This window comes from Lissotriton vulgaris, chromosome 10 (genome assembly GCF_964263255.1).
Source record: "Lissotriton vulgaris chromosome 10, aLisVul1.2, whole genome shotgun sequence".
NCBI lineage: Eukaryota > Metazoa > Chordata > Amphibia > Caudata > Salamandridae > Lissotriton > Lissotriton vulgaris.
The window spans coordinates 24,228,180-24,255,914 of record NC_141698.1 but is presented as its reverse complement, the minus strand read 5'-3'; the positions used below and the strand labels follow the sequence as shown (position 1 = coordinate 24,255,914).

General features: G+C 48.7%; 1 protein-coding gene across 1 annotated transcript in view; it reads left to right on the top strand.

Moving 5' to 3' along the window:
* KCND1 (potassium voltage-gated channel subfamily D member 1) overlaps positions 1-27,735 on the top strand; it is an 84,455-nt gene that overhangs the window by 52,815 nt on the left and 3,905 nt on the right. The window contains exon 4 of the mRNA XM_086940301.1: positions 2,582-2,817. Within this exon, the coding sequence (XP_086796427.1) occupies positions 2,582-2,817 (236 nt within the window). The remainder of the gene's footprint in view (positions 1-2,581; positions 2,818-27,735) is intronic.

Genomic DNA, 27,735 nt, shown 5'->3' with positions numbered 1-27,735 from the left:
TTAAGAGGGCAGTATGGACCAGGAGGGGGTCATTGGTACTCTGAAGAGGGCAGTCTGGACCAGGAGGGGGTCATCGGTACTCTGAAGAGGGCAGTATGGACCAGGCGGGGTCATTGGTACTCTGAAGAGTGCAGTCTGGACCGGGAGGGGGTCATTGGTACTCTGAAGAGGGCAGTCTGGACCAGGAGGGGGTCATTGATACTCTGAAGAGGGCAATCTGGGCCAGGAGGGGGTCATTGGTACTCTAAAGAGGGCATAATGATCCAGGAGGGGGGTCATTGGTACTCTGAAGAGGGCAGTCTGGACCAGGAGGGGGTCATTGGTACTCTGAAGAGGGCAGTCTGGACCAGGAGGGGGTCATTGGTACTCTAAAGAGGGCAGAATGATCCAGGAGGGGGTCATTGGTACTCTGCAGAGGGCAGTCTGGACCAGGAGGGGGTCATTGGTACTCTGAAGAGGGCAGTATGGACCAGGAGGGGATCATTGGTACTCTGAAGAGGGCAGTCTGGACCAGGAGGGGGTCATTGGTACTCTGAAGAGGGCAGTATGGATCAGGAGGGGGTCATTGTACTCTGAAGAGGGCAGTCTGGACCAGGAGGGGGTCATTGGTAATTAGTACTCTGAAGAGGGCAGTCTAGACCAGGAGGGGGTCATTGGTACTCTGAAGAGGGTAATCTGGGCCAGGAGGGGGTCATTGGTACTCTGAAGAGGGCAGTCTAGACCAGGAGGGGGTCATTGGTACTCTGAAGAGGGCAGTCTAGACCAGGAGGGGGTCATTGGTACTCTGAAGAGGGCAGCTGGACCAGGAGGGGGTCATTGTTACTCTGAAGAGGGCAGTATGGATCAGGAGGGGGTCATTGGTACTCTGAAGAGGGCAGTCTAGACCAGGAGGGGGTCATTGGTACTCTGAAGAGGGCAATCTGGGCCAGGATGGGGTCATTGGTACTCTAAAGAGGGCAGAATGATCCAGGAGGGGGGTCATTGGTACTCTGAAGAGGGCAGTCTAGACCAGGAGGGGGTCATTGGTACTCTGAAGAGGGCAGGCTGGACCAAGAGGGGGTCATTGGTACTCTGAAGAGGGCCGTCTGGACCAGGAAGGGATCATTGGTACTATGCAGAGGGCAGGCTGGACCAGGAGGGGGTCATTGGTACTCTTAAGAGGGCAGGCTGGACCAGGAGGGGGTCATTGGTACTCTGAAGAGGGCAGGCTGGACCAGGAGGGGGTCATTGGTACTCTGAAGAGGGCAGGCTGGACCAGGAGGGGGTCATTGGTACTCTGAAGAGGGCAGTATGGACCAGGAGGGGGTCATTGATACTCTGAAGAGAGCAGTATGGACCAGGAGGGGGTCATTGGTACTCTGAAGAGGGCTGTCTGGCATACACAGTTGTCAGTGGTGACCTAAAGAGGGCAGCACATTCCACAGGGTAGAGTATGGAGTGCTTCTTCAGCCTCCTCTTCCAGCTCCCCAGGCCCCTTTCTACTCCTAACAGGCTCCGATGGATGCAGGTGGCCACCTCACTCTATAGCCATAATGGTCTCTGTCTCCAGTCCTGAACTTTTCTCCTATACATCACTGATTCCAGGTCTAATTCGTTGAATGGAAACAAAAGAAGACTACGACACCCAGCATGCATCAGTCTACCACACAAAAGTCCAGGACTGGAAACACTGTAACGACAAGGAGGGTGGTGGTTACCCTATAAGGCGGCCTTTTCCACTCAGACCAGGGAGCCCAGTTACATTCACATCAGGGTGAAGAGGAAAGCCAGGGCAGGCTCCAGTCCTGAGGCTGCCGCAATGCTGCTGGAATAAACCATGTACAGAACATCACTTTGGACTACATATGACAATAGCGGCCCTCACAATATTATAATAAATCTGACATGTTCAGGCTGTCACAGGGCTGTAACCACAGAAGCTGACAGGCCATGCCAGACGCTGTGTTTTGTTGCTGGTCTAAATCTGCCCTGAGGCCCACGTGTGACATTTAATTCTACATGCTCTCCACAGAAGTTTCACTTAATCCTTATAATGTGGCCAAGAACAGAAGGGGGCAGGCATCACATACCCAATTAGCTGGCCAAGCGCACACTCACCAGGAAGTTCCTTCACACCAGGACTGCACACCTATGGGTGGCAACACGCTTATCTGCCTGGCAGTTCTCAGGGTGGTGGTTAGATGGGATCTTAGGACCCCCCACACTTCCTGCCAGAACGGATGCCCAGCACCCAATCCACCAGAGATGCCTTGGTCATTCCCTTGGCAATAGACCGCGACATTGGCGGCAAGTGGGTTTTCTTCCCCTGGAAGGGGCTCAACAAAAGAAGCCCCCTCTTTCCCAGATTACAGAACCCAAAAATACATCTCAGTTGTGGAACCTCAGACAGGTGGGACTGAAACCACAGAGCATCAGGGTATACACCACTCAGCTTACATTGCCACCCCAAACCAATCCACCAAAGCTTCGCCATGACTGACATTTTACTGATCCAAAATGGCCGCCCTTTGTTGTGATGTGGGGTGACAGCGCGTGCATGGTACACAGTGTACTGAGTATCTCTCCCTCTCTTTGTATATAGTGTCATGAGTTCACAGACGAGCAGACGTACAGCGAGGCCTGCATGGCAGAGTCCATTGGCTACCGGACGAGTCGCAGCACCTCCATCTCCTCCCACCAGGGCATCGGCACATCCTGCTGCCCGCGGCGCAACAAGCGTCGTGCCATCCGCCTGGCCAACTCCACTGTGTCCGTCAGCCGGGGCAGCATGCAAGAGCTGGACACGCTGCAGATCCAGAAGAGCACCATGCCGCAGAGGTAAGGGAGGCCCTGCACGCGCACTCACACTGCACTCAACAGTATGCGGTACTTATGAGATACAGGCACTCGTACTTCCACTGCACTCAACGGTACGCTGCACTCATGAGGTGGAAACACTCAGGCCCAGCTCTCCGCGTACTGCTGCTTCGCTCTTGCTCTTGTCTTCTCCTTGCTTTTTCCCTGTTTTCACTGCTTTCCCCTTGCTTTGTCCCTCGTTTTTGAGTGCCTCCACTTTGCTTTTCCATCGTTTTCATTGCTTTTCTCAATGTTTCTCTCTCACTGCTGGTCCTTTCTACGGCCCGTTTTCCCATCTCCCGCATAGCCCTGCCCGCTGCTTCCCAACACCCCTCTCTCCACCCAGGACCTACCTAATTGAGCACAACCCCATTGAGCAGGCCCCAGGCCCAGCTCTCGCAGTGCTGCTGCATCACCCCTGCTCCTGTGTTCTCCTTGCTTTTTTCCCGTTTTCACTGCTTTATCCTTGCTTTTCCCCTTGTTTTTTGAGTGCCTTCTCCTTGCTTTTTGTCATTTTTCCTGCTTTATCCTTGCTTTTCCCCTTGTTTTTTGAGTGCCTTCTCCTTGCTTTTTCCCGTTTTCACTGCTTTATCCTTGCTTTTTCCCTTGTTTTTTGAGTGCCTTCTCCTTGCTTTTTCCCGTTTTCACTGCTGTATCCTTGCTTTTCCCCTTGTTTTTTGAGTGCCTTCTCCTTGCTTTTTGTCGTTTTCCCTGCTTTATCCTTGCTTTTCCCCTTGTTTTTTGAGTGCCTTCTCCTTGCTTTTTCCCGTTTTCACTGCTTTATCCTTGCTTTTTCCCTTGTTTTTTGAGTGCCTTCTCCTTGCTTTTTCCCGTTTTCACTGCTTTATCCTTGCTTTTTCCCTTGTTTTTTGAGTGCCTTCTCCTTGCTTTTTCCCGTTTTCACTGCTTTATCCTTGCTTTTCCCCTTGTTTTTTGAGTGCCTTCTCCTTGCTTTTTGTCGTTTTCCCTGCTTTATCCTTGCTTTTCCCCTTGTTTTTTGAGTGCCTTCTCCTTGCTTTTTCCCGTTTTCACTGCTTTATCCTTGCTTTTTCCCTTGTTTTTTGAGTGCCTTCTCCTTGCTTTTTCCCGTTTTCACTGCTTTATCCTTGCTTTTTCCCTTGTTTTTTGAGTGCCTTCTCCTTGCTTTTTCCCGTTTTCACTGCTTTATCCTTGCTTTTTCCCTTGTTTTTTGAGTGCCTTCTCCTTGCTTTTTCCCGTTTTCACTGCTTTATCCTTGCTTTTGCCCTTGTTTTTTGAGTGCCTTCTCCTTGCTTTTTGTCGTTTTCCCTGCTTTATCCTTGCTTTTCCCCTTGCTTTTTGAGTGCTTCTCCTTGCTTTTCCCTTGTGTTAATTGCTTTTCTCCCTCATTGCCGCCCCTGCCTGCTGCCCGTTTTTTCCCGCCTAGCCCTGCCCATTGGCTCCCAGTGCCTCCCTCATCCCAGGACCTACATAACGGAGGCCGTGGTCACGGTGCGACCCCATTGAGCAGGTGCCAGGCCAAGCTCTCCCCATGTTACTGCATCGCTCTTACTTCTTTCTTCTCTGCTTTTTTCTCCATTTTTTAATGCTTTCTGCTTGGTTTTCCTCATTTTCACTGTTTTCTCCTTGCTTTTCCCTTGTCTTCACTGCATTCTACTAGCTTTTCCCCTTGTTTTTTGAGAGCCTTCTCCTTGCTTTTCCCTTTTTTCACTGCTTTCTCCTTGCTTTTTTCCCGTTTTGAGTGCTCTCTCCTTGCTTTACCCTAGTTTTTACTGCTTTCTTCTTGCTTTTTCCCCCTTTTATTGGAGTTTTGCCTCCTTCCTTTTCCTTAATTTTTTCATTGCTTTTTCCTTGTTTTTTCCTTCTGTTTTTCAACTGATCCTAGTGCCTCGTCACCATCACGGTTGATTAGCCGCACTCTACAAATCGAAGTTGATTGATTGAACAATTGTACTTCCACTGCACTCTGGAGATACAGACATTCATACTTCCACTGCACTTAACTGTGTGCAGCACTCGTGAGAAAGAAACATTTGTACTTACACTGCACTGCATGGCATGCTTCACTCTTGGATGTAGACGCTCATACTTACACTGCACTCAGGAGGTAGGCACATCCGTACTTCCACTGCACTCAACAGTACTCATCTGACCACTGCACTGATCGATACCCTGCACCCTTGAGCATGTCACTAGGTCATTTTTAAAGTACTCCAAAGTATCCACACATACAACTTCCACAGCAAACGTAAGCGTACTGTATGATATTTCTATCCCCAGAACGAATGCACATACGTGAATGAAGGCACCAACACCTACAACCTCTACCCCCAGCTTGGAGTTAGCCATGACTGGGCTGCTGGGCTGGGCCCCTGCTAAGTTTCCAATTAGGCGCAGAGAGAGGTAGCAGCTGCTACCTGCGGTTTACACATTGGTGCTACCTGTGGGTCAATCCTTGGTGCTACCTCTGTTTGCTCCTTGAAGCTATCTTTGGGTTACTCCTTGGTGCTACCTCTAGGTTACTCCTTCGTGCTACCTGTGGGTCAATCCTTGGTGCTACCTCTGTTTACTCCTTGGTGCTACCTCTGTTTACTCCTTGGTGCTACCTGTGGGCGACTCCTTGGTGCTACCTCTGGGTTACTCCTTGGTGCTGCCTCTGTTTACTCCTTGGTGCTACCTCTGGGTTACTCCTTGGTGCTACCTCTGGGTTACTCCTTGGTACTACCTGTGGGCTACTCCTTGGTGCTACCTGTGGGATACTCCTTGGTGCTACCTCTGTTTACTCCTTGGTGCTGCCTCTGTTTACTCCTTGGTGCTACCTTTGGGTTACTCCTTGGTGCTACCTCTGGGTTACTCCTTGGTGCTACCTCTGGGTTACTCCTTGGTGCTACCTGTGGGCTACTCCTTGGTGCTACCTGTGGGATACTCCTTGGTGCTACCTCTGTTTACTCCTTGGTGCTACCTCTGTTTACTCCTTGGTGCTACCTCTGTTTACTCCTTGGTGCTACCTGTGGGTCAATCCTTGCTGCTACCTCTGGGTTACTCCGTGGTCCTACGTCTGAGTTCCTCCTTAGTGCTACTCATGGTTACTCCTTGGAGCCCATGGTGCTGGCTTTGCTACTCCTGCTCTCAATGATCATGGAGGCGGGAACAGGTGTAGATAAGTCACTAGGAGCCATGTTTTCTTACTACAGTCTCCTCTCATGTCACCTCCAGTAACCGCCCAGTGGCAAATCTGAGACTGTTCTAGAGCAAATAGTAGAATGCCCATGAGCCTAGCAGGGTTCGAAGGTTGTGCGGTGTCATTTCCACTAGGGTTTGATGCCCATGGTTTTCTGTAGAAGTCTCCGGACCAGTTCCCATCCTACCTAAGCCTTCTACAAACAACGTAAGTCATAGTAACCCAAAGTGAACATCTTTGCACTCCTGGTTTCCACCTCTTGGGTACCGCGCCCCCCCCCCCCCCCATCTACTGCTCCTCCTTCTAGGGGTTCCAGAATAGGTTCTCACTTCTATTCTGATCACGTTCCACCAAAGGTTCCTTCAACGATGCCGATGCGGGTAGTATTTCTATCCTTTTCTCAAGCCAATGAGACAGTTCAGACCCGATGAATCTTCAGTTCCTTACCCTGTTCTTTCATGGTGGTCACCGGGCACACCAATAGATAAACCACGCGTAGCAGAGCCTGGACCGAGTGATGTGAGGTTGCCATGGAGATGTTTTTGGTGATGGCAGTGGTGCCTGGATGGAGGCTTGAGTTCCTTCACTGTCTAGGAGGTTTTAGGGCCACCTTCTGTTCCAGGTGGTTCAAATCCTACCAGGGTCGGCTCCACCCTTCTCCCTGAGAGTAGTAAGGACTCCTCCCCCTCCTTGCAAAGGGCAGGACAAGTCAAGTCAAGTCAAGTCAGAATTTGTATAGCTCACTACTCACCCATAGGATTTCAAGCCGCTTGAGGGGGGGGGGGGGTGTTCGTTACTTGTCAAATAGGCAAGTTTTGAGTTGTTTTCTGAATGAGAGGTGGTTCTGTGTAAGGCGGAGGTGGGTGGGGAGAGAATTCCAGGTTTTGGCCGCTAAGTAGGAGAATGATCTTCCTCCCATGGTGGATCTGTGGATGCGCGGAATCGCGGCAAGGGCTTGATTGGACGATCGTAGTTGGCGGGTGGGGGTGTAAAAGGTCAGGCGCTTGTTGAGGTATTTGGGTCCTAGGTCGTAGAGGGCTTTGTTACCTTAACTCAGGCCCTAAGTACAAAGCCCTGCAATTTGCAAACTCAGTCTTTGTTCTTATTTCAAAATCCACTTTACGAGTCAGAAATGTCATATTCAGACCCAAAGGCAGTGTTTTTAATGTTATTTTAAATTCTGTTAGGAAAATGTGTTATTTAATTTCCTCTTAATTAGCATATCTTTGTCACAGTTTCAAAGGGGCATTGCTGTGTTGTCAGACACAATAAAGGGCTTCCTGCCAAAAGGTTGCTTCTGATTTTTATGTGGATCGTTCCATTTCTCTGCCTGTATTATTTCCTGATTCCAAAGCCGCAAAAGAGTGGTCCTTCCACACAATTACCTCTGAACGGTGCTTATGCTGTGAAATATGCAGAGGAATAAAGACTTGTAAGAGACAAAACAGCCTTTTTGCAAGTTCTGGCTCTGGAGCAGGGAAACACTGCCACAAGGCAAGGTCAGCATTATCGAAGCACATAAAAGGAGGATGTCCAGCTCCCCGCTCATGTTTCTTTATGATGTGAAGTCTTTCTTCTCTGAAATTGAACCTATAACGCCTTTGTTAGATAATGGCCTTTGGCTTTATTGTGCACCATGGGCACAAACTCTGAGTAGAGGACGCGTCAATGTCACCGTCCTCTCGCATCCTCTATTATTCTTTTTATTTACCTGCAATTGATTTGCTGACAGACTTGACTTCACCCTCAAAGGAATGGGTTGTCCTTGAAATGTTTGCAGTTGGTCACAATGAAGGATGTGAGTGATTGGTGTGAAATGTTACTAGTTTACCTTCTGTCTCACACATTTGTCCTCTTCCTCTTCCTCTCTCTCATATTAGCCCATTCTGTAATCCCAAAGACTCCAGCATTTAATAACTATCATTGTATCTCCTGTAATAAAATGCAAGGGTTGGGCAATGTTTTCAGCTCACAGAATGACAGAGGCCCTTGTGGTGCCTTGGTCCGGATATGAAACTGCTTTTGACATTATTTGTAGCTGTTTACGCACTGGGCTCGCAGCTCCATGTGGACCACATGTAGGTGTAAAGTCACAGCTTGTGTCCCACATGTAAACCAAACTCTGCTGCGTATTGCACCGAGCGGTAAAAGGCTTTCTCTCTTTCTATCTCGGTGCGGATGGCACTGTGCTAATCCTATGCTTAAAAACTGCTAGAAAAATAGACATCTGAGGTTAGCAGATTCAGAGGGTATCTGGTGTTATAGGGTGCTCTATATAAAGGAGCGGCTCTCCAACTAAAACTTTGGAACTACCCAGAGTTCCCTGCTTCCCTAATATAGGTCTGTATATATAGGTCTGTATATAGGTCTGTATATATATATATATATATATATATATATATATATATATATATATATATATATGGCGATAGTAGTCCTGTTTGCCCTGCTAACCAGCGATCTCTGGCGGTGCGGTTTCCAACGGCAGGACCACGCTGTTAAATTATTCAGCTTTTTGTTGTCTTGCCGAGTGACCGATGGAAACATAACGCTAAGAAATAAGAAGAAACTCTGTTGAAACGATTTCCTTTGGTGAGTGCGACCCATCTTTTCCTGGGTTCCCAGGAGTATTGTGAATATATATATATATATCAAATCCTCCGTTGCTGAAGAAAAATGGGTCACACTCTTGCGGCAATGTTTCAGTAAGTTTATTTATTCTTAAATCCATTTGATAGGAGCAGGGACACAACCAACGTGTTTCGGTATTTCGTAATACCTTGCTCACGCGTACTCGGAATTTTGTGACATTTTATGAAATTTCATTTCCCAATTTCGCACAGGCCTACTCGAAGGGCAAGGAAGCTCCACAGGGGTGTTTGGGGTTTGAGTTATCAGGACAGAGCAAGAAGGACAGTTGCAGGTGCAACCTAATCCCAGGTAACAGGAGCCAATCAGATCCTAGTAAATGCCTCAAGAAAACAGATGCACAGTCCTTACATCAAAACAAAGAAATGTCACCGAGCAGTGTGTAGGAAGACATATAATCACTACAAGCAATCCCTGGGTATGTGGAGGACACACAAACACCATAGGAATCCACCTGCACATGGAGGACACACAGGCACTACAGGCATGTGGAGAACACACAAACACCACAGGCATGCATCAGCATGTGGACGATACACAAGCAATACAGTTGTCGTCCCAACAAGTGGAGGACACACAAGCATGACACATCACCAGCATGTGGAGAACACAGATCTACTGCCATCCACCAGCATGTGGAGAACACAGAAGATCTACAGACACCCGCCAGCATTTGGAGAACACAGAAGATCTACAGAAACCCGCCAGCATGTGGAGAACACATATGGTCTACAGACATCCACTAGCATGTGGAGAACACAGAAGATCTACAGACACCCGCCAGCATGTGGAGAACACAGAAGATCTACAGACACCCGCCAGCATGTGGAGAACACATATGGTCTACAGACATCCACTAGCATGTGGAGAACACAGAAGATCTACAGACACCCGCCAGCATGTGGAGAACACAGAAGATCTACAGACATCACCAGCATGTGGAGAGCACAGAAGATCTACAGACATCACCAGCATGTGGAGGATGCGCAGGCACTATACTTAGTCGCCGGCAAGTGGGGGAGACACAAGGAATACAGGCATCAACCCAACAAGTGGAAGACACACAAGCACAACAGACATCGGCAGCATGTTGAGAGCCGAGAAGAACTACAGACATCCACCAGCATGTGGAGGATACACAGGCACTATTGTTATCTAATGGCATGTGGAAGACAGATAATCACACAAGAACCACAGGTATCACCCAGCATGTGAAGAAACATAAACAGCACATACATCCACTGGCATGTGGCGGACACAGAAGCACTACAAGCACAACCCTGGTATGTGATAGACACACAAACACCACAGGCATCCCTTGGTTTGGGAGGACACACATGCACTCCTGACACCTCCGGCATGTGGAGGACACACGAGCTAAAAGCATGCCCTGGCGTGTTTGCACCAGACATGCTCTACAGGCATCCCCACATTCAAAGGACACTCAAGCACTACAGACATCTACTGGCATGTGAAGGACACGCAAACAGCACAGGCATCCATCGGCATGTGGAAGACACACAGCACCACAGACATCATCCCATCACATGAGGACAGACAAGGTCCGCAACCCCCCTCTGTGATGAGTACACACACGTACTACAGGTTCAGCCGCCCTCAAGTCATGAGGACGGTGGCGACCCTCACAAACCATCTGGTAGGACCTCTGAGACCATCACCGTTGGACGTGAAGCACTTTATCACCTGCGCAACGAAGACAGATGGGACATAGAGCAGACTGGCCATAATATGGATAACCTATGTTGGTTCTGTGCCCACTCCACCGACAAGCATGTGAGCCCCATCCCGCCCCAGCAACACCAACCGGTGAGAAGTCTCAGCCCGTGTCACAGCCAGACTGCAGGAAATGCACCAGAGTGGACGAGAACCGCTGGTTCATGGACATGAGCAGGCCAGGAGATGCATGCCACTCCATGACGATCTCACGACATGTATGTATGCATGTGTTGGACTCATGCCAGGTCCAAAATGACAATCAGCCACCTGTTGGGAGCAGCAGTATGGAATCCATGCCCTCAGAACAGTGCTGGGCGACAGAAGCAAAACCCTGCATAGATGATGAGACGGGCTTCAGCAGAAGGGAGCCAGCCGCCACCGCAGCATGTTCATGCTCACAGCAGCCCTCACGTTGCTTGGTTGGCTCTCAACATGTATGTGTTGTCTACCGCTGACACCGCCAAGAACCTCTGCATAGACAGTAGGCCGGGCATCAACGTCCATGCTCACAGCAGTCCTCACGTTGGTTGGTTGGCTCTCAACATGTATGTGTTGTCTACCGCTGACACCGCCAAGAACCTCTGCATAGACAGTAGGCCGGGCATCAACGTCCATGCTCACAGCAGTCCTCGCCTTGATAGGAAGGTTGATGCTCTACATGTGTGTGTGGTCTTCTGCTGAGACCACCTAGAACCTCTGGCTGGACGGTGGGACGGGCTTCAGCTGAAGGGAGCCAGCCTACACCACAGCACGTCCATGCTCACAGCAGTCCTCGCCTTGGTAGGTTGATGCTCTACATGTGTGTGTGGTCTTCCGCTGAGACCACCTAGAACCTCTGCAACCAAAGGAACATGGATTCAAACCAGAGATGTGTGGCACTGGGGGCTGAGGAAGAGGTCGGACAAGGAAAACGTTCACGTGCTCGCTTAGGGAGGGACACAGGACAGAGGGAGCCTCGATGGAGGCACTTAGGTCCAGGCCTAGGGAGTGTAGCTGCTTCATGTCCATGTATCTGTGCTTGAATAAACTAGTTTTAAGCAAAACCAAAGGGTGAGCGCTTGCAATGTTCAGCGCTCCGTCCATCATCCCCGTTGGTTTTGCTTTGTTTGCCCTAAGTTGGCAGGGTATGCCCAGACTTGGGTCCCTTGCTCACTTTGCCCCTGGATTCAAGCTATCCTGGCTGATGGAGGCTGATAGCCAGAAACCGGTCCTAGGATGCTTGTTTCCGGTCCAGGGAAGACATGGCTTGGCAGTTCGGGCTGGACTGTTCCCATGAGGCACAGGGTCAGACTGATTAGCATATGGCCATGTCTGAACTGGGGTGGTGGAGTGAGCTAAAGAACGATGATGGATTCAACCCAGATCAGTTGACTGGGGGTGGAGTGCTTGCAATGTTCAACACTCCGTCCATCATCCCCATTGGTTTTGCTTTGTTCGCCCTAAGTTGGCAGGGTATGCCCAGACGTGAGTCCCTTGCTCACTTTGCCCCTGGATTCAAGCTAGCCTGGATGATGACCGCTGATTAGCCAGAAAGCGGTCCCAGGACACTTGTTTCCCGTCCAGGGAAGACATGGCTTGGCAGTTCGGGCTGGACTGTTCCCATGAGGCACAGGGTCAGACTGATTTGCATATGGTCATGTCCAGTTATGTCTGAACTGGGGTGGCTGAGTGAGCTAAAGAACGATGATGGATTAAACCCAGATCAGTTGACTGGGGGTGGAGTGCTTGCAATGTTCAACACTCCGTCCATCATCCCCATTGGTTTTGCTTTGTTCGCCCTAAGTTGGCAGGGTATGCCCAGACGTGAGTCCCTTGCTCACTTTGCCCCTGGATTCAAGCTAGCCTGGATGATGACCGCTGATTAGCCAGAAAGCGGTCCCAGGACACTTGTTTCCCGTCCAGGGAAGACATGGCTTGGCAGTTCGGGCTGGACTGTTCCCATGAGGCACAGGGTCAGACTGATTTGCATATGGTCATGTCCAGTTATGTCTGAACTGGGGTGGCTGAGTGAGCTAAAGAACGATGATGGATTGAACCCAGATCAGTTGACTGGGGGTGTGTGCTTGCAATGTTCAACACTCCGTCCATCATCCCCTTTGGTTTTGCTATAAACTAGTTTTACACCACATAATCTTGCGACAAAAGTCCTTATCTCTGTACATATCCTCTCCTGGGGTGGTCGGCGCATCTTCATCATCGTCACTTCCCCAGCAGAGGCCTTCCTCCTCCATTATCAGCACACTGCATCTGATGGCGGTGTTCAGTAGGACACACTGTAGAGTCCCCGTGCAGCTCTGCCTCCATGCAGGGTGCAGAACGGAGCATCTGAACTAATCAAACACTCACACCCAGTCACAGATCTGGGTTAAATCCATCATTCTTTAGCCCACTCTGCCACCCCATTTCAGACATGGCTATATGCAAATCAGTCTGACCCTGTGCCTCATGGGAACAGTCCAGCCCGAACTGCCAAGCCATGTCTTCCCTGGACCGGAAACAAGCTTCCGAGGACTGGATTCTGGCATTCCAGCCGTCTTCAGCCCGGCTTGCTTGAATCCAGTGGCAAAGTGAGCAAGGGACTCACGTCTGAGCATACCCTGCCAACTTATGGCGAACAAAGCGGTACAAAAGGGGGTGGTGATGGACGAAGCATCTGAACCAATCAAACACTCACACCCAGTCAACAGATCTGGGTTTAATCCATCACCGTTCTTTAGCCCACTCTGCCACCCCATTTCAGACATGGCTATATGCAAATCAGCCTGACCCTGTGCCTCATGGGAACAGTCCAGCCCGAACTGCCAAGCCACGTCTTCCCTGGACCGGAAACAAGCTTCCGAGGATCGGTTTCTGGCATTCCAGCCGTCTTCAGCCCGGCTTGCTTGAATCCAGTGGCAAAGTGAGCAAGGGACTCACGTCTGAGCATACCCTGCCAACTTGCAGGGTGCAGCACCGCCTCCGTGCAGGGAGGAGCACTGCCCCGCCTCAGTGCACACAGCTGAACCCTCGTCAGGCTCCGGTTCGGTCACCTCTGGAGGCTGAGAACGGAGGCCGGCCGGTACCCATTCGCTGCCTGGCCTCTCTCTGCGCAGTCTCCAGGCGCCCTCAGTCCTTGACCCCCTCATTACTGCAGACACACACTGCAGCTGGCGAGCTCTCCAGCAGGTTGGCATTAATTGCGCACGTGCTCGGCCCGGGCTCCCGGCGCACGCGCCAATTAGCGCCCGCTTTTAATTCCATTAGTGTAAACTGGGGTGATTAAAGCAAAGTCAATAGAGGGGAGGCGCGACCCTGAGAGGGGCAGCCCTGGTGGCAGGAGGGCGGCCATGACGGTCCTGTAGCCGGGGGGCGGGGCCTAGGAGCCCCCGCGCCCTCCCGGCGCATGCCTAGGCCCCCAGGGGTGATCTGCTCACATTAAAGCGCCCATTAGCTCAAATCCCCGGGCGCTCGCGGGGGGAGACGCTGCAGACTTCTGGGGCCTGCCGGGCGCTAATTATGCAAACAAGAGGAGAGATCTCCTTGCCATTGGTTAATTAAATATTAATTTATTATTCTAATGAAGGCAATTGCTGTTCCAAGGGAGAGAAAGCTTACAGAGTCACAGTTAGAGGACACAGGAGGCGCGTGGTTGTGTTCACACGTTTGTATGTCGAGCATGCGCGTGCACGCGAGGAGGGAAGTGCACAGCGCGCGAGCACGTGCATACCACTCTGCTAGCGTGCATGGTGGTGCTAGGAGAAGGTAGCAGAAAGACTCCATTGCACCAACGACCTAGTCTGTGCTTTCTTTTTACAAACCAGTGTAATCTGGTCATTCAACCCAAGGGTTACAACGGCGAGAGTCAAAACTACAACTCCCACAAAGCATTGGGTTATCAAATGAAAGGCCAGGATTCGAAACAAGGTGCATTAATGCTACCTAGGAGGCAACTGCCCTAAGATGTGACAATCCAGCAGCACAAGGAGGTGCAGGTCCAACTTACTTAGCAGGGGGATATTTACTAGCCTCAGGAGGTGCAGATCCACCACCCTCAGGAGGTGCAGCTCCACCAGCATCAGGAGATACAGATCCACCACCCTCAGGAGGTGCAGATCCACCAGCCTCATGATGTGCAGATCCACCACCCTCAGGAGGTGCAGATCCACCAGCCTCATGATGTGCAGATCCACCAGCCTCAGGAGGTGCAGATCCACCAGCCTCATGAGGTGCAGATTCACCAGCCTTAGGAGGTGCAGATTCACCAGCCTTAGGAGGTGCAGACCCACCAGCCTCAGGAGGTGGAGATTCACCAGCCTCAGGAGGTGCAGATCCACCTGCCTTGGGAGGTGAAGATCCACCAGCCTTAGGAGAAGCTGTTCTACCAGCCTAAAGAGGTGCAGATCCACCAGCCTCAGGAGGTGCAGAGTCACCAGCCTCATGAGGTACAGAGTCACCAGCCTTAGGAGGTGCAGATCCTCCTGCCTTAGGAGGTGCAGATCCACCACCCTCAGGATGTGTAGATCCACAAGCCCCAGGAAGTGCAGATCCATCAGCCTCAGAATGTGTAGATTCACCAGCCCAAGGAGGTACAGCTCCACCAGCCTGAGGAGGTGCAGATTCACCAACCATAGGAGGTGCAGATCCACCAGCCTCAGAAGGTGCACATCCTCCAATGTCTGGGGGTGCAGACCCGCCAGCCTCAGGAGGTGCAGATCCACCTGCCTTGGGAGGTGAAGATCCACCAGCCTTAGGAGAAGCTGTTCTACCAGCCTAAAGAGGTGCAGATTCACCAGCCTCAGGAGGTGCAGATCCACCAGCCTCATGAGGTGCAGATCCACCAGCTTCAGGAGGTGCAGATCCACCAGCATTAGGAGGTGCAGATTCACCAGCCTCAGAAGGTGCAGATTCACCAGCCTCAGAAGGTGCAGATCCACCAGCCTCAGAAGGTGCAAATTCACCAGCCTCAGGAGGTGCAGATCCACCAGCCTCAGGAGATACATACCCACCAGCCTCAGGAGGTGCAGATCCACCTGCCTCAGGAGATACAGACCCACCAGCCTCAGGAGGTGCAGATTCACCATCCCCAGGAGGTGCAGATTCACCAGCCTCAGGAGATACAGACCCACCAGACTCAGGAGGTGCAGACCCACCTGCCTCAGGAGATACAGACCCACCAGCCCGATGAGGTGCAGATTCACCAGCCCCAGGAGGTGCAGATTCACCAGCTTCAGGAGATACAGACCCAGCACCCTCAGGAGGTGCAGATCCACCTGCTTGGGAGGTGAAGATCCACCAGCCTTAGGAGAAGCTGTTCTACCAGCCTAAAGAGGTGCAGATTCACCAGCCTCAGGAGATACAGACCAACCAGCCTCAGGAGGTGCAGATCCACCAGCCTCAGGAGGTTTAGATCAACCAGCCTCAGGAGGTGCAGATCCACCAGCCTCAGGAGGTGCAGATCCTCAAGTCTTCGGAGGTGCATACCCACCAGCCTCAGAAGGTGCCACAAGCCCTAGGAGGTGCAGATCCACCATCCCTAGGAGGTTAAGATCCACCTGCCCTAAGGGGCGCTGCTCCTCCTGCCTTTGGAGGTGCAGTCCCAGCACTAGGCCCCACAGATCCACTTAGCGTACACCGGGGAGCAGTCTCAGACCTTCCCTTGTTTTCCTAACACTGGCATCTTATATTTGTGGCGCTCAGACTATGCTCTGATGACGACACAGCTGTGTAGTCCTTGTCCTTCTCGTGTCACTCACCTGGTGGCCATCTCTGACTCCACAGAGCTGCCAGACTTTTCACCAAATACAAGATTTTTAGGTGTATTCCTGCCTCACACCTGTAGGACACATGTGGCACACGCATTTGTAGTACTACTTAAGACACTATCCCTGGACAGACCTCTCCTGCTCAGGTATTTAGTCTGAAATCCTGGCAAACTTAAGACAGACTTAAGACAGACTTAAGTTAGGATTTTGTCTTAAGTATGTCTTAAATCTGTCTTAAGACAAACTCCTAACTTCTGTGAATACCAAAAGTAGTAAGTTTAGGATTTTGTCTTAAGTTAGTTCTGTGAATCGGGCCCAGAGTTTCCTTTGGATGCATTAAACCAGGTGAGCTCTGGGGCTAACCTGTCCTTTTCAGGATCTTCTATTGGGCGAGTGGCATTACTCTGCATGACACACAACAGGGCTTGTTCCACCTCATTTTTAAGGACAAGTAAAGGTATAGGGATGAGCTGTAACAATCCAACAAGCAGTTACTGCTGCATCTAGTCGCAGCATTTAGGCCTGAGCCTGAAAAGGGAGGTAAGAGCGAGTCCTTTAGAGACCAGGAAGATACGCCATTCTTGCCTCTTGGGTACGTTAAGTTCTAGGAGAAGGGCTCACCTATGGAACGCCCCCAGCTCCACCGTCGGCCTCACCAGAGTGCGGCGATGCTTTGCCGGATCTCCTGGTGGTCCCTCTCTCGTGTGGATCTGTAAGATGGCCATGGAAACCTGGGGGTTTCACACAAATTACTGCACCTCTGGCATGCTGGGAACACCCCACTGTGATCTGGAAACCAGAAAGATGGGCACTGAGAAGCGACTACTGCTTCCCGTTTAATTGCTACTACTCTCTTTGGTGCATAAATTCCCTCATCCACCAGTGGCAATCGGTGGATTTTCGACTGGAATTCAATCACACTCATTTTGAAGTGGTTCCTCGTGTCGCGGTCACTGCCTCTTTGCTAGAAAGACATTGTCTGCAATGGTGGAGGACTGTAAATAAGATGAAATTCCCTCCACCGCACAAACACTAACTGAAGACCTTTGCGATTAAAACACAGGGCCTAGTTTAGAATTTGGCAGATGGGTTACTCCATCACAAACGTTACGGATATCCCATCCACCTTGTTACATCAAACCCATCACGTTTGTGGCAAAGTAAGTGCTCCAAACTCTAAATCAGTCCGCAGGTTACCTGGCAGGCCTGGGTTCCCTTCTAGGGTGCTGTATAGGATGTATTAGCAGTGTGAGGACACTATTGCAATGTCTTCAGCCATTCAGATATCCGTGCAAGCCTGGGCCCAGATGTAAGAGCAGCCATTGGTCAAAAACACTATTTTTTTCCAGGGGGGGAGGGGGGGGCTCCTCTTCTAATGACCTCTATATGGATATGAATTGCTCACAAAAGAGAGTGAATTATAATAAATGCTCCCGGTTTTAAGGGATTTAATTTTTTTACTTTTCTGTGTGTTTTTATCCATATTTATTTTTGGGTCATTTTATCAGTATTTATTCATATTTATTTTGTGTTTTGTATATAAATGAAGTTGCAAAACTGTACATTTCCATATTTATTTAACTGATGTACACACACTCATAATTTGATGCCTGTCATGATTTAGCTATTTAAGCTGCCAAATATTACGTATAAAAACACCCACTAAATACTAGCCTTACGCCACAAATGCATGTTGACATATGCCATTATTTAAATACATTTCATCCTGCTTTTTTCATTTCCCATGCTGTCCAACTGCTCAGCTGTTGGGCTACAATTCATGATAAACAGCGCTGGGGGTCATTCAAAAGAATCACAATTGTCTGTAGTCATTCACTTTTAAAAATAAATGCAGACAGAAAACACGTTTTCTGTCTGTGTTTATCTGTAAAAATCAGTAAAAACGGAAAACAGGGAGCCTTACTTAACCTCATCGGTGCTGATGACGGCTCCCGGCCGTCATGAGTCACGGTGGGCGTGTGCTGATGATGGCCGGGAGCCGTCATACCACGCCCGCGATAGGAATGTTCAGCACTTCGGCGGAATTTGCGCCGCAGTGATGAGGTTATAATGCAGATATAATGATAAGGAAGCAAGCATCTCCTGCCTCTAACCTTCGTTGTCCATCTCCATCATAGAAATTGTCATTCTATTGACAACCCGCAGCCCTCCCTTGCAGTTATTGGAGATGTGTCAGTCTCCCATTCTTGCTCTGTGGATTGGAACTGAGATGGCCGGCGGCGAGCAGAGCCTCCTTGAAGCTAACTGAGCTTCAGCCCTCAAGGCACAGAGCTCATATTCTCTTGAAGTCATCTGCATATAAAAATCCAAAAGGAATACAAATGGATTGTTATTTTATTTTATGTACTCGAAAGATGTTCAGGTTTTCCACCCAATGAGGATTTTGTCTAGCTTTGATGCAGTTTTCCACGATAGAAGACAATGGAATCCCAGACAAGTAAAGCACATTTGTAGAGGAATTGAGACCGGAATGATCCCATCCTGTTCTCAACTTTAAAGAGAAGGAGCTCTCATCGCAGGGGAAGAGATAGAGGTATGAGGCCCCAGGGCGTCACTTCTGAAAAGCAGAACTGGTGCTGTGGGAAGAACTAAATCCAAGTTTAACCCCTTCACTGCGGCAGCTATTCCGCCGCGGCGCTAAGGGGGAGGCGGGGCCGCGCGGCGGTCCCGTGCTCGTGACGGAACCGCTCCATCACGGCCCGCGGGTGAGCTGTGCTTGTGACGGAACGGTTCCGTCACGGCCCGCCTGCTCTTCAGAACGTCAGCGCAGGAGCCGAATTTGCGCCGCGCAGGCGCGGCGAGCGAGCCATGACAGAACCGTTCCATCACCAGCACAGCCCACCCGAGGCTCGTGACGGAACGGTTCCGTCACGAGCATGGGAGGGGTTAAGGCTCTTTTTGCAGACACTCATCAAATACCATAAAAGGGGAAGGCTTATATTTACAACAGGATCGTGGGCATGAAAGTTGGACTACGCTAAGGCGAATAAATCTCATCTACCAAGTATCAAATAAAATGGGCGCAAATCACCTATAAACAACTTTTTCAAGTTTATAGATGTGAAAAGATCAGAAGCTCTGTTTTCTAACTTTTTTCCTTTAATTCAAGTTTATTCAAAATTTTAAACAAGCATGGGCAAAGCCAATAGGTCTCGCCTGTTGGGCCTATTGACTGCAAATGTTTTTTAGCCATGATGCACAGCTTCCCTAATGCTGTGCAGCATAACTAAAAAAGAAAAAAAGGTGCAGTGATGCTGCGTCAGAGTCATTTTGTAGACATGCTTCCAAGCATGCACATGCCTACAAAGTGACACAGTGGCTTTCAATTTGCAGAATGAGATCAGCAAATTGAAAAAATAGCGCAAACGCGTTGGTGTTTTTTGAAGCACGAGTGGGGGAACAACACAGAGGGCATGGACGAGGGATGCGTCAAAAAAGGCGCAAGAGGGGGAAGCATTATAGGGATTTAGGTGAGGGAAAAACAGAGTGTGTGGGTGGTAGGAAGAAGCACGGCGGGTGTGGGTGGGGGAAGCAACAGGAAGGATGATGGCGCGGGACCAGAGAGGATGGAAGTGGTGTGGAGAAGCAATGGGCAAGAGAGATGTGGAGTGGGAAACAGGAAGTGCACAGCGGGAAAGCAACATAAGGCTAGAAGCATGCCGGCGCAATCACAACATGGAGGGGTGATGAGAGGAACACAGGTGGTAGGGAAGAATGCGAAATGTGGCCAGGAGAGAAAAGTATAATAGGGAGGTAGAAGGATAACACATGCTCTCTCATAAAGTGCTGAACTTAAAATAAAAGAAGAAGTGCTGGAAAAGCAAGCAGTGGAAGGACACGTACTGTGGCCGTGCTCCAGCGGAGGGCAAACAGAAGGGGAGGAAGAAAAGCCCAAAGAAGCCATCAAATGAAAAGCGAGGAAATAAGAGTGACAAAGTCAGGCAATGGTAAACAATGGTCTGGCTTGAGACCCACTGTAAGGTAACAATAGGTCTTAGGAGCCCTAAACATATATAACCTCTGATATGCAAATGAATCAAATGTGTCACAGTGTACAGTACAATCAATTAACCAATCAGTAGATTTGGGGAGGGCTTCTTGCTACCTGTGAGTGTATCCAGGCGGTGCCTACCATACTAATAAAAAAGTCCCAGTCCCCTGCAGACGACAGGACTTCACTCACCTTAGACAACATATAACACAACAAACACCCTACAGCTGGTGTAGTTTAAAGGGAAAATGTAGTCTATAACTATTGTGTCATACTCTCAATTACTGCTGACACATAACAAATTGATCAAGACCTCCAACACACACTCAACCACACTGACGATCACAACAACCATACCAATAAACATATAGATAGCAGAACCACCCTGCTGAAAGCTCAGAATCAAAGACAGTCTGCGCGGCTGCCACAGCGCCATGAGGCCATACTAATGGAAATGTAGCGCTACCCAAATCTGTGACTTCACACAATATAAAAATCAGGCCCTGCCTGCCTGCATCATGAGATTCACTAACCGCTTCACCCTTTGGGAGAACAAAATCCTAAATATAGGGGCCAAAGGGTGCCCTTATGTGTCCCCCCTTCATCTGAATCAATGCTTCAACTGTGTAGGTCTCTTGCCAGCGGCTGCCTTTGTCCTGGTCACAGATAGTGATGCAATATGTCTGAACGTAATTATTGTAACTGTAACTTGCTGTACCCTTGCATCATGCTACTGCTGTAAAGCGCTCTGATGCCTTCGGGCCATGTCAGCGCTATACAGTGGCATAGGAAGGGGGGTGCGGGCCGCCCCGGGAGTCATCACTGAGTGGGGGGGGGGGCGGTTGACAAAATTGCTAAAATATGTCTTTTTAAACACATATTTTTGCTATTTTGTCAAGCCGGGGTGACAAGAAATGCTCCGCACTGGGTACCACCTGACCTTGCTACGCCGCTGGCGCTATATAAAATTGCAAATAAAAATACATTTGGATCTGGCCAGGCATGGCACGAGAGCCTCTTTCCCTCAGCCCGTGATCCACAGCTGCCTTGTTACATGGGCGGGTTTAGGACACGGTGTGCTGAGGCGGGCTGTGCCTGGCAGGCCAGGGCCCAGGTCTCTCAGACACATGCCAGAAAGCTGTGCTTCACTGAACCGCGGTTCGTCACTGCCACCCAGAGGCCGACGAGGGAACTCCGTTCAAAAAGAGTATTAGTCATGATAACATTGATGGCGATGAGGCAGTGGAGTCGACACTTGTTCAGATAAAGCGGGGTGGGGGGGTGACATGGCTCTGACGGGCTGTGATCCTGGTCCTGAACACATGTTTACTTGTTTCTGAGCCTGTTCTGCCGCTCAGTTGCAGGAAGAACGCCTAAAAGAACATAAAGGAAAACCATGGGAGAGCTGGGGGTGCAGAGCCAAGCACAGGGCTGGAGGCCCAGAAATTATGAGAACGAGAGAAAGAGAGCAGGCACTAAGAAAGAGTGAAAGGAAGACATGAACAGAAGGAAGGACGAAAATATGGTAGTAAGGAAGGGCAAAAGGACAGAAGAATGGGTACAAGGGAGAACGAGTCGATGAATGGAAGGGGCAAAGAATGGACGGACTGGAGGCAGAAGAATAAATAGATGGAATGTCGAAAAGGAGGATGAAAGGATGGATGGATAGATCGTAAATAGATGGAATGCTGAAAGATGGATGAAAAGAGTCATATATAAGTGGGTGGATTGATGGATAAAAAGAATGGGGGAGTGATGGATTCGTGAAATAGTGGATGAGTAAAAGGACAGATGGATAGAAGGAATGGTGAAAGGATGGATGAAAGCATGCCTCAACGGACTGACTGATGGCTAGAAAGAAGGATGGAAGGTGTGCAGGTCTCACAGGATGACATTAGCAACATCAGCAGTTCCTAACCTAAGGCCCATGGATGCCTGAGTGTAACACTTTTTAGGGGGTTTGTGGAAATGAAATAGTTTTTACCAAAGTGTAAATGCATAAAAGTTAAAAATGTGAAAATGAATATTTTAAAGCGCTCTGTAAATATGAAGGAAATTGACATTGCTGGCTAAAAAATGAAGGGTCTGAATTAGAATTTGACAAACGGAGTAGTGTCCTTTGGGATGGTGGAGGACATTGCCTCTGCCATCCTGACGACAATCCGTTCATCAAATTTAGAGATGACTGCCAATCCATCTTGGCGCTTTGAAACAAGCCACATACACAGCGGTCGCCTTCTAGGTGCAAAATGTATAGTGGACAGCCGCTGTCAGCTTTAATCGGGGTGCTCCAAATTTTTCAAATTTGTTTTTCGGAAACAAACTTCCAAAGTGGGAGTTTGTTTATGAAAAGCAAAAATTAATGACCCCAAAACTCTGGGTGTTTTCTATCAGGGTGTTGGGGTAATTATGTGTTGTTTTCTTTCCCTCACCATCAAGTTTGCCTGGCAGTGGCAGACAGAAAGAAAAGGGCACTACACCGTCCCCCTTAAATAGGGCAGGCCGTGTAATGGCCTTCGTCCCACGGCCCCTCCTCTGTCGGGTTGTCTGAGGAAACGTCCCATCAACAGAGTTAACAGGACTCTTTTAACAGAAAGCTTAGGGTCCTTATGTCCTTAAATGAGGCGGGCAAACCGAGAATTTACTAGGACAAAGTACCCTGTCTGCGAAACTCGAACTCAGACCCTAAGTCGTCATTCTTAGCTTTACCCATGCGTGGCGACGGTGTGATACGGGACGATTCAAGTTCAATCTACAGACACCCTTCCTTGACAAATGTGTGACTACAGGAGGGTGTCTCCTGCCGAAGCGCATTACTCTTGAACCACCCAAATACAGGGTTTTTGAAGGAATTTTTCCTTGATCCAAGGTGAGAGCCTTTGGCCTCACTGTTTGAAGGACATGGCTGATTAGATAGGCAGGGACACTTCCATCCCTGACGACATGGGATTTTAAGGTGAGCCGAAACATGTTGCCTTTATTAGGATTTTTTTTAAACATTGGAACCCAATATTAAGACCGGAACTCTGCTTTTAGTTATGTCTAGGGTACTTACTTATTAAAGGAAAAGTCCCTGGATTTACCTTGAGACATTTTTATTTCTTACCTTCTGGATCACTACCACATTAACAGCTATGATTTATAAAAGAACCCCGCCCTTTTTAAGTTGAGTCTGCCCTGGTTGTACCATCATACCAGGGTGTGGCTAGGCGCTGATGATGATGCATGCCACTATTAAGTGGGTAAGACGTCTACTCCAAAATCTTTGGATATCCTCCATGACTGTCCTTTCTGGCAAGTTATCCTACCTGCCCTTTTGTGTTTATGAGTAGCACATGCACAGCATACAGAATCAAGTATGGCCAATTGGTGGCCAATAACGCAGTGATAAAAAGGAAGCATGCATTAGGAGCAAAAAACACAAGTGACTTGTTAGAGTCTAGAATATCGCTTTGTCTTATAGAAATAAAAATACATTTATAAATGCTCCAACCTCCCAATTAAAATGTTTATTTTTGTATATTTTTTGTATGTGAATTACATAAAATATTTCATAATTTGTATATTTGATGTATATTTGTTTCTGTTAATTTGTGTATTGTGTTTGAGGTTCAAATCATATAATCTGCTTAAGCCGGAGGCGCAAACTTTCCCTAGTGAGTCGGCTGGAGTCCACTGAAGTAAAAAGGTTACCAACCGCTCAGCAATATGGATCTGAATGGGTGGTATACTTTTCTGGTTTCTCACTTGGTGATAATTGCAATAATAAAGATAATAACGTTGATAACAATCACAGTCCTGCTAAATAATATTGCTCGCTTCCAATACGGAATCATTGGATTCTGCTCTGTGTGTTGTATTGCTTCAAACAAACTTTTATTTTTTTTCATATTCCTTTTTTTCATTAGATTCAACCTGATTTTTGAAAAACATGGTCATTTTCCCTACATTGTTTTTCTTTTTGGGTGATCAGTGTTTGTATCCAGAAAGGCAATGTTTGTGTTGCATCACAAATGCTGATTAACTAAAATATAGGGTGTAGTGGAAGTAGCATCATGCACCCTTTGAGCCCACTGATGACATCACAGGATTCACAGCTTGTCTTACCCTTAGCTCCTCAGCAAGCACCAATGTGCTGCTGAGTGCTGGGGGAAGAGCTTGTGTGAACATTATAGTGAGATTGGATATTTCGGAAACCAATGCCTACTCTCTGCTCCTGCTCATGACTTTCTGACTTATGAGACTAGGGGGTGCGTGTGCAGTTTCGAGAGTAGAAAAGAGTGAAATTGGGGTAGCAGCTGCCCAAGGCGACCCCTGAATTGTAGGACTGGAGTGGAAACCAAAATCAGCCCTTGCAAAAATATTTAATCCACCCTCTACTGGAGGTCATGACTAGAATTAGTATTTGGGGGCTTTCATGGACGTCAGTGTGCTTAATTTGAGACGGTGGTATCTGGTGCTCAGCACTGGCACTTGATTGTCAGCACCAGCAATCTATGACAGTCTGCCACATGGAGAGGCTGGTGGATTAATTTAGATATTAGCACAACAGCTATTTAACCGCTTAATCGGAGCGAATTCCGCTGCGGTGCGGCGGTTTTAATGAGAGGGCGGGGCCGCGTCGGCCAACAGACGTGCACAGCACTACGGAGGTAGTGCTCATGACGGCCGTTGGCCGACGGAAGCATGGAAGGGGTTAAGAATTCAAAGTGTATTTAAGGTGACTAATACCTGTAACCCTAGCCATTCTTATAACTTTGGGGGCCTGGGATCGTCTGAGTTGCCACATTTGTAGGGGTGTGCGGGTTGATAGTTGTATTGGTGCTGTCTTTGGCAGTGGTAGTGGGGCAGTGGGTGATGGAAGCTCCAATGGCCTCTTGGCGAGGCCCCTGGCACTTATAGTTGACAACTTAAGCACTGGGTTGGGTGATGCGTGGTTTCCAAGGCTTTTGACACTTTTTCAAGCAGCCAGTGCCCCCAACAAGGGACGCGAGGGCATGCTTTCACTCACACCAGAAAGGTGGAAGGAGCAAAATATAAAAGTCAAGAACCCAGACATGCAAAAGGGGGCTCCATATGTTGTAGTGTGGTCATACATTGAAAGACTGAGCACAGAATAATAATATTGACTCCTTAAAGTTGTTTATCGCATACTGTCAAACAGCTGTAAACGTTTAAACCCCTCAGAACCAGCACCCTTATCAGATGGACAACAGAGAGTGAAGTAAGATCTCTTTCAGCAGGGATGGTACCTGACTGTGAATAGGTGATTACACTCGTGTGGTCACTATAAAGCAGTCAGACTCAGTCTCAAGGTCAGCATCCTTCATAAACATTGCCTTTTATTAATACTTTGGAAATGTTCATTTCTATTTAACATTACTTTAATGGGTTTATCAACCTCTGAAAGGCAATGCCTTAGGAAGAAATATAAACATTGTTATAGCAGAGATGGTACTTAAAATACTCCATCCTAGGAGCAGGAAGAAACAACTGTGCTGCCTGTGAATATTGGTGCCCACAGGAAATGATGTCATGTCATTCTTTACACCAAATCCTAGATCTGTTTTTAGATGTAAAACCTGTTTTCGGATTTCTATCCTAGCAGCTGGGATATGCTAAGCGATGAGCTCAGCCACGAATAATGAATAAACAACAAGATTATTCATTGATAATGATTCTTCGCCGACAGCGGGAAAAGGTGACAAAATCGTTTGCACGGGATGCATACATAAAATGCACATTATGTGCCTTGATTTGTGGTCTGCCAGATCGAGTTTTCAGATGCTTCCGGGTTCCTCCTGTTAAGTCATCCACACTAGATGTCTGTGTAACTGAATGAAGACTGTGCATTGTTGATAGATCAGGATGTGATCTGACTAGCTGCAAAGATCAGTTTCAGAACCAAACCCTTGCCCATGTTAAGCTAGGATCCTGCTAAGGTCCCTAAGCGCCCCGTTCTCTATGTGGATGAAACAGTCGCCGCTGGCATGACTCGCGGGTGTGGGGGTGGACACGCGGGTAGGGGGTCGCGCAGGGGTTGGTGGATTCAATTTTAATTATATATTTTTTTAATTACTTACCTTAGCCGCCCGATCCGGTCCCATGTCGTCTATGCTCCTCGCAGCCGCAGGAAGGAGGCAGCCTCCCTCCCCTTATACTCATTGACAACATTTACAATCAACTTCTGCATACAAAATAGTTGACATGTGAATATTTCTGCCGACAGAATACTTATTCATAGCTATTGTGTCGTACATTCCCTTCTTTACTCCTGGAATTCTTTTACTCTTAAAAAGAAGTGAGAGATTTGCTACAAAACCAAATGTCATTATTTTTTTAAAGTTTTGTGAATCACTACCTATCACTCTTACGTTCAGTGAGTCTACAAAGGAGGCAAGCTGCTGCAGTATCTGACCATTCCAATGGGGGCAGGGGGGTGGGTGTTGGCCAAGTGCCATTGGTTACCTGCTGGTTTGTATAGAGGCAGGTTCTTTGCACAAGGGCTCCAGAGGTCACCAATCCTTGTGCAATCACCCCCAGCCATTAGTCCTTGCTCCCAAGGACTGACTTACCCTGGTCCTTGGGCGTTAGTGCATTTGCCTCGTTTTGAGCCCCATGGTGTTGGGTTTTCTGGAGATAGTTGTGTTGGATAGGCGCAGGGCATGTTGAAGGATGCCATGTAGTATGTTGATGATGTGATACTCTGTGGGCTTCCCATATAGGCATTTGTAGGTGTTTTGCAAATGGACTAAAAAGTGTGCGTAGACGCTAGTGCTGTGACTTCCGGATCAGTGAGATGCCCTCTGAGGGCTTCTTACCACCTGCCATCTTCGAGACCACACATCATCAGACATTTTCAGTTTTTGGCTGGCCTAGAAGGAGTGAGTTGGGAAGTCCTTCTGATCTCTGAAAGGGAAGATGCCTTGGAATAGGCACAGGCTAGTGGCAAGTGCTGATCGAGGAGTCGATCTGAAAATCGAAGGTCAAGTTGCAGTTTAGTGATAGTGGGAATTGTTGACCAAGGATGGGCATCAGAGTTCGAATGGACGGGGCTTGGCGGTGTTTCAGCATTGTGGAGCAATAGTCCAGTTCCATTTCGATTAAGTTTTATGAAGTTCCATCCATGCTCAGGGGCAGCTGGAAAGGTTTATCAGGCTTGGTTTTGGCCGTGCTCGTTGGTTCTGCATAGGCAGCGCCTAAAGCGTAGACATAGTAGAGCAGGTTCTGGTGGTCTCGGATCTTCAGGATGGGGTGGATGTAGATGGCAAAGAGCACAGGTAACATTTGGGTCATTGTGGGACACCACACAAGATCTATCAAGAGATGAAGAGGAAGCAGCCCAATCTGGGGCATTGAGCTAGGCCATAGAGGAAGCGCTTGAACCTGAAAGGCTCATGGTCTACCTTTTTAAAAATCACTCTGAGGTCTCTAAGCGCTAGCAGGCTTGCTGTGCATCTCTTGGTGCCTTCCTTATCCTGGGAAGAAACTGGACTTGAGCGGGTCAAGAAGGTGGGTCTAGAAGGTATGTTTCTCAAAGTATACATAGAGTTGGGTAACAACAGCTTAGGCTCTGAGGACCTACCAGCTGAACATGCCAT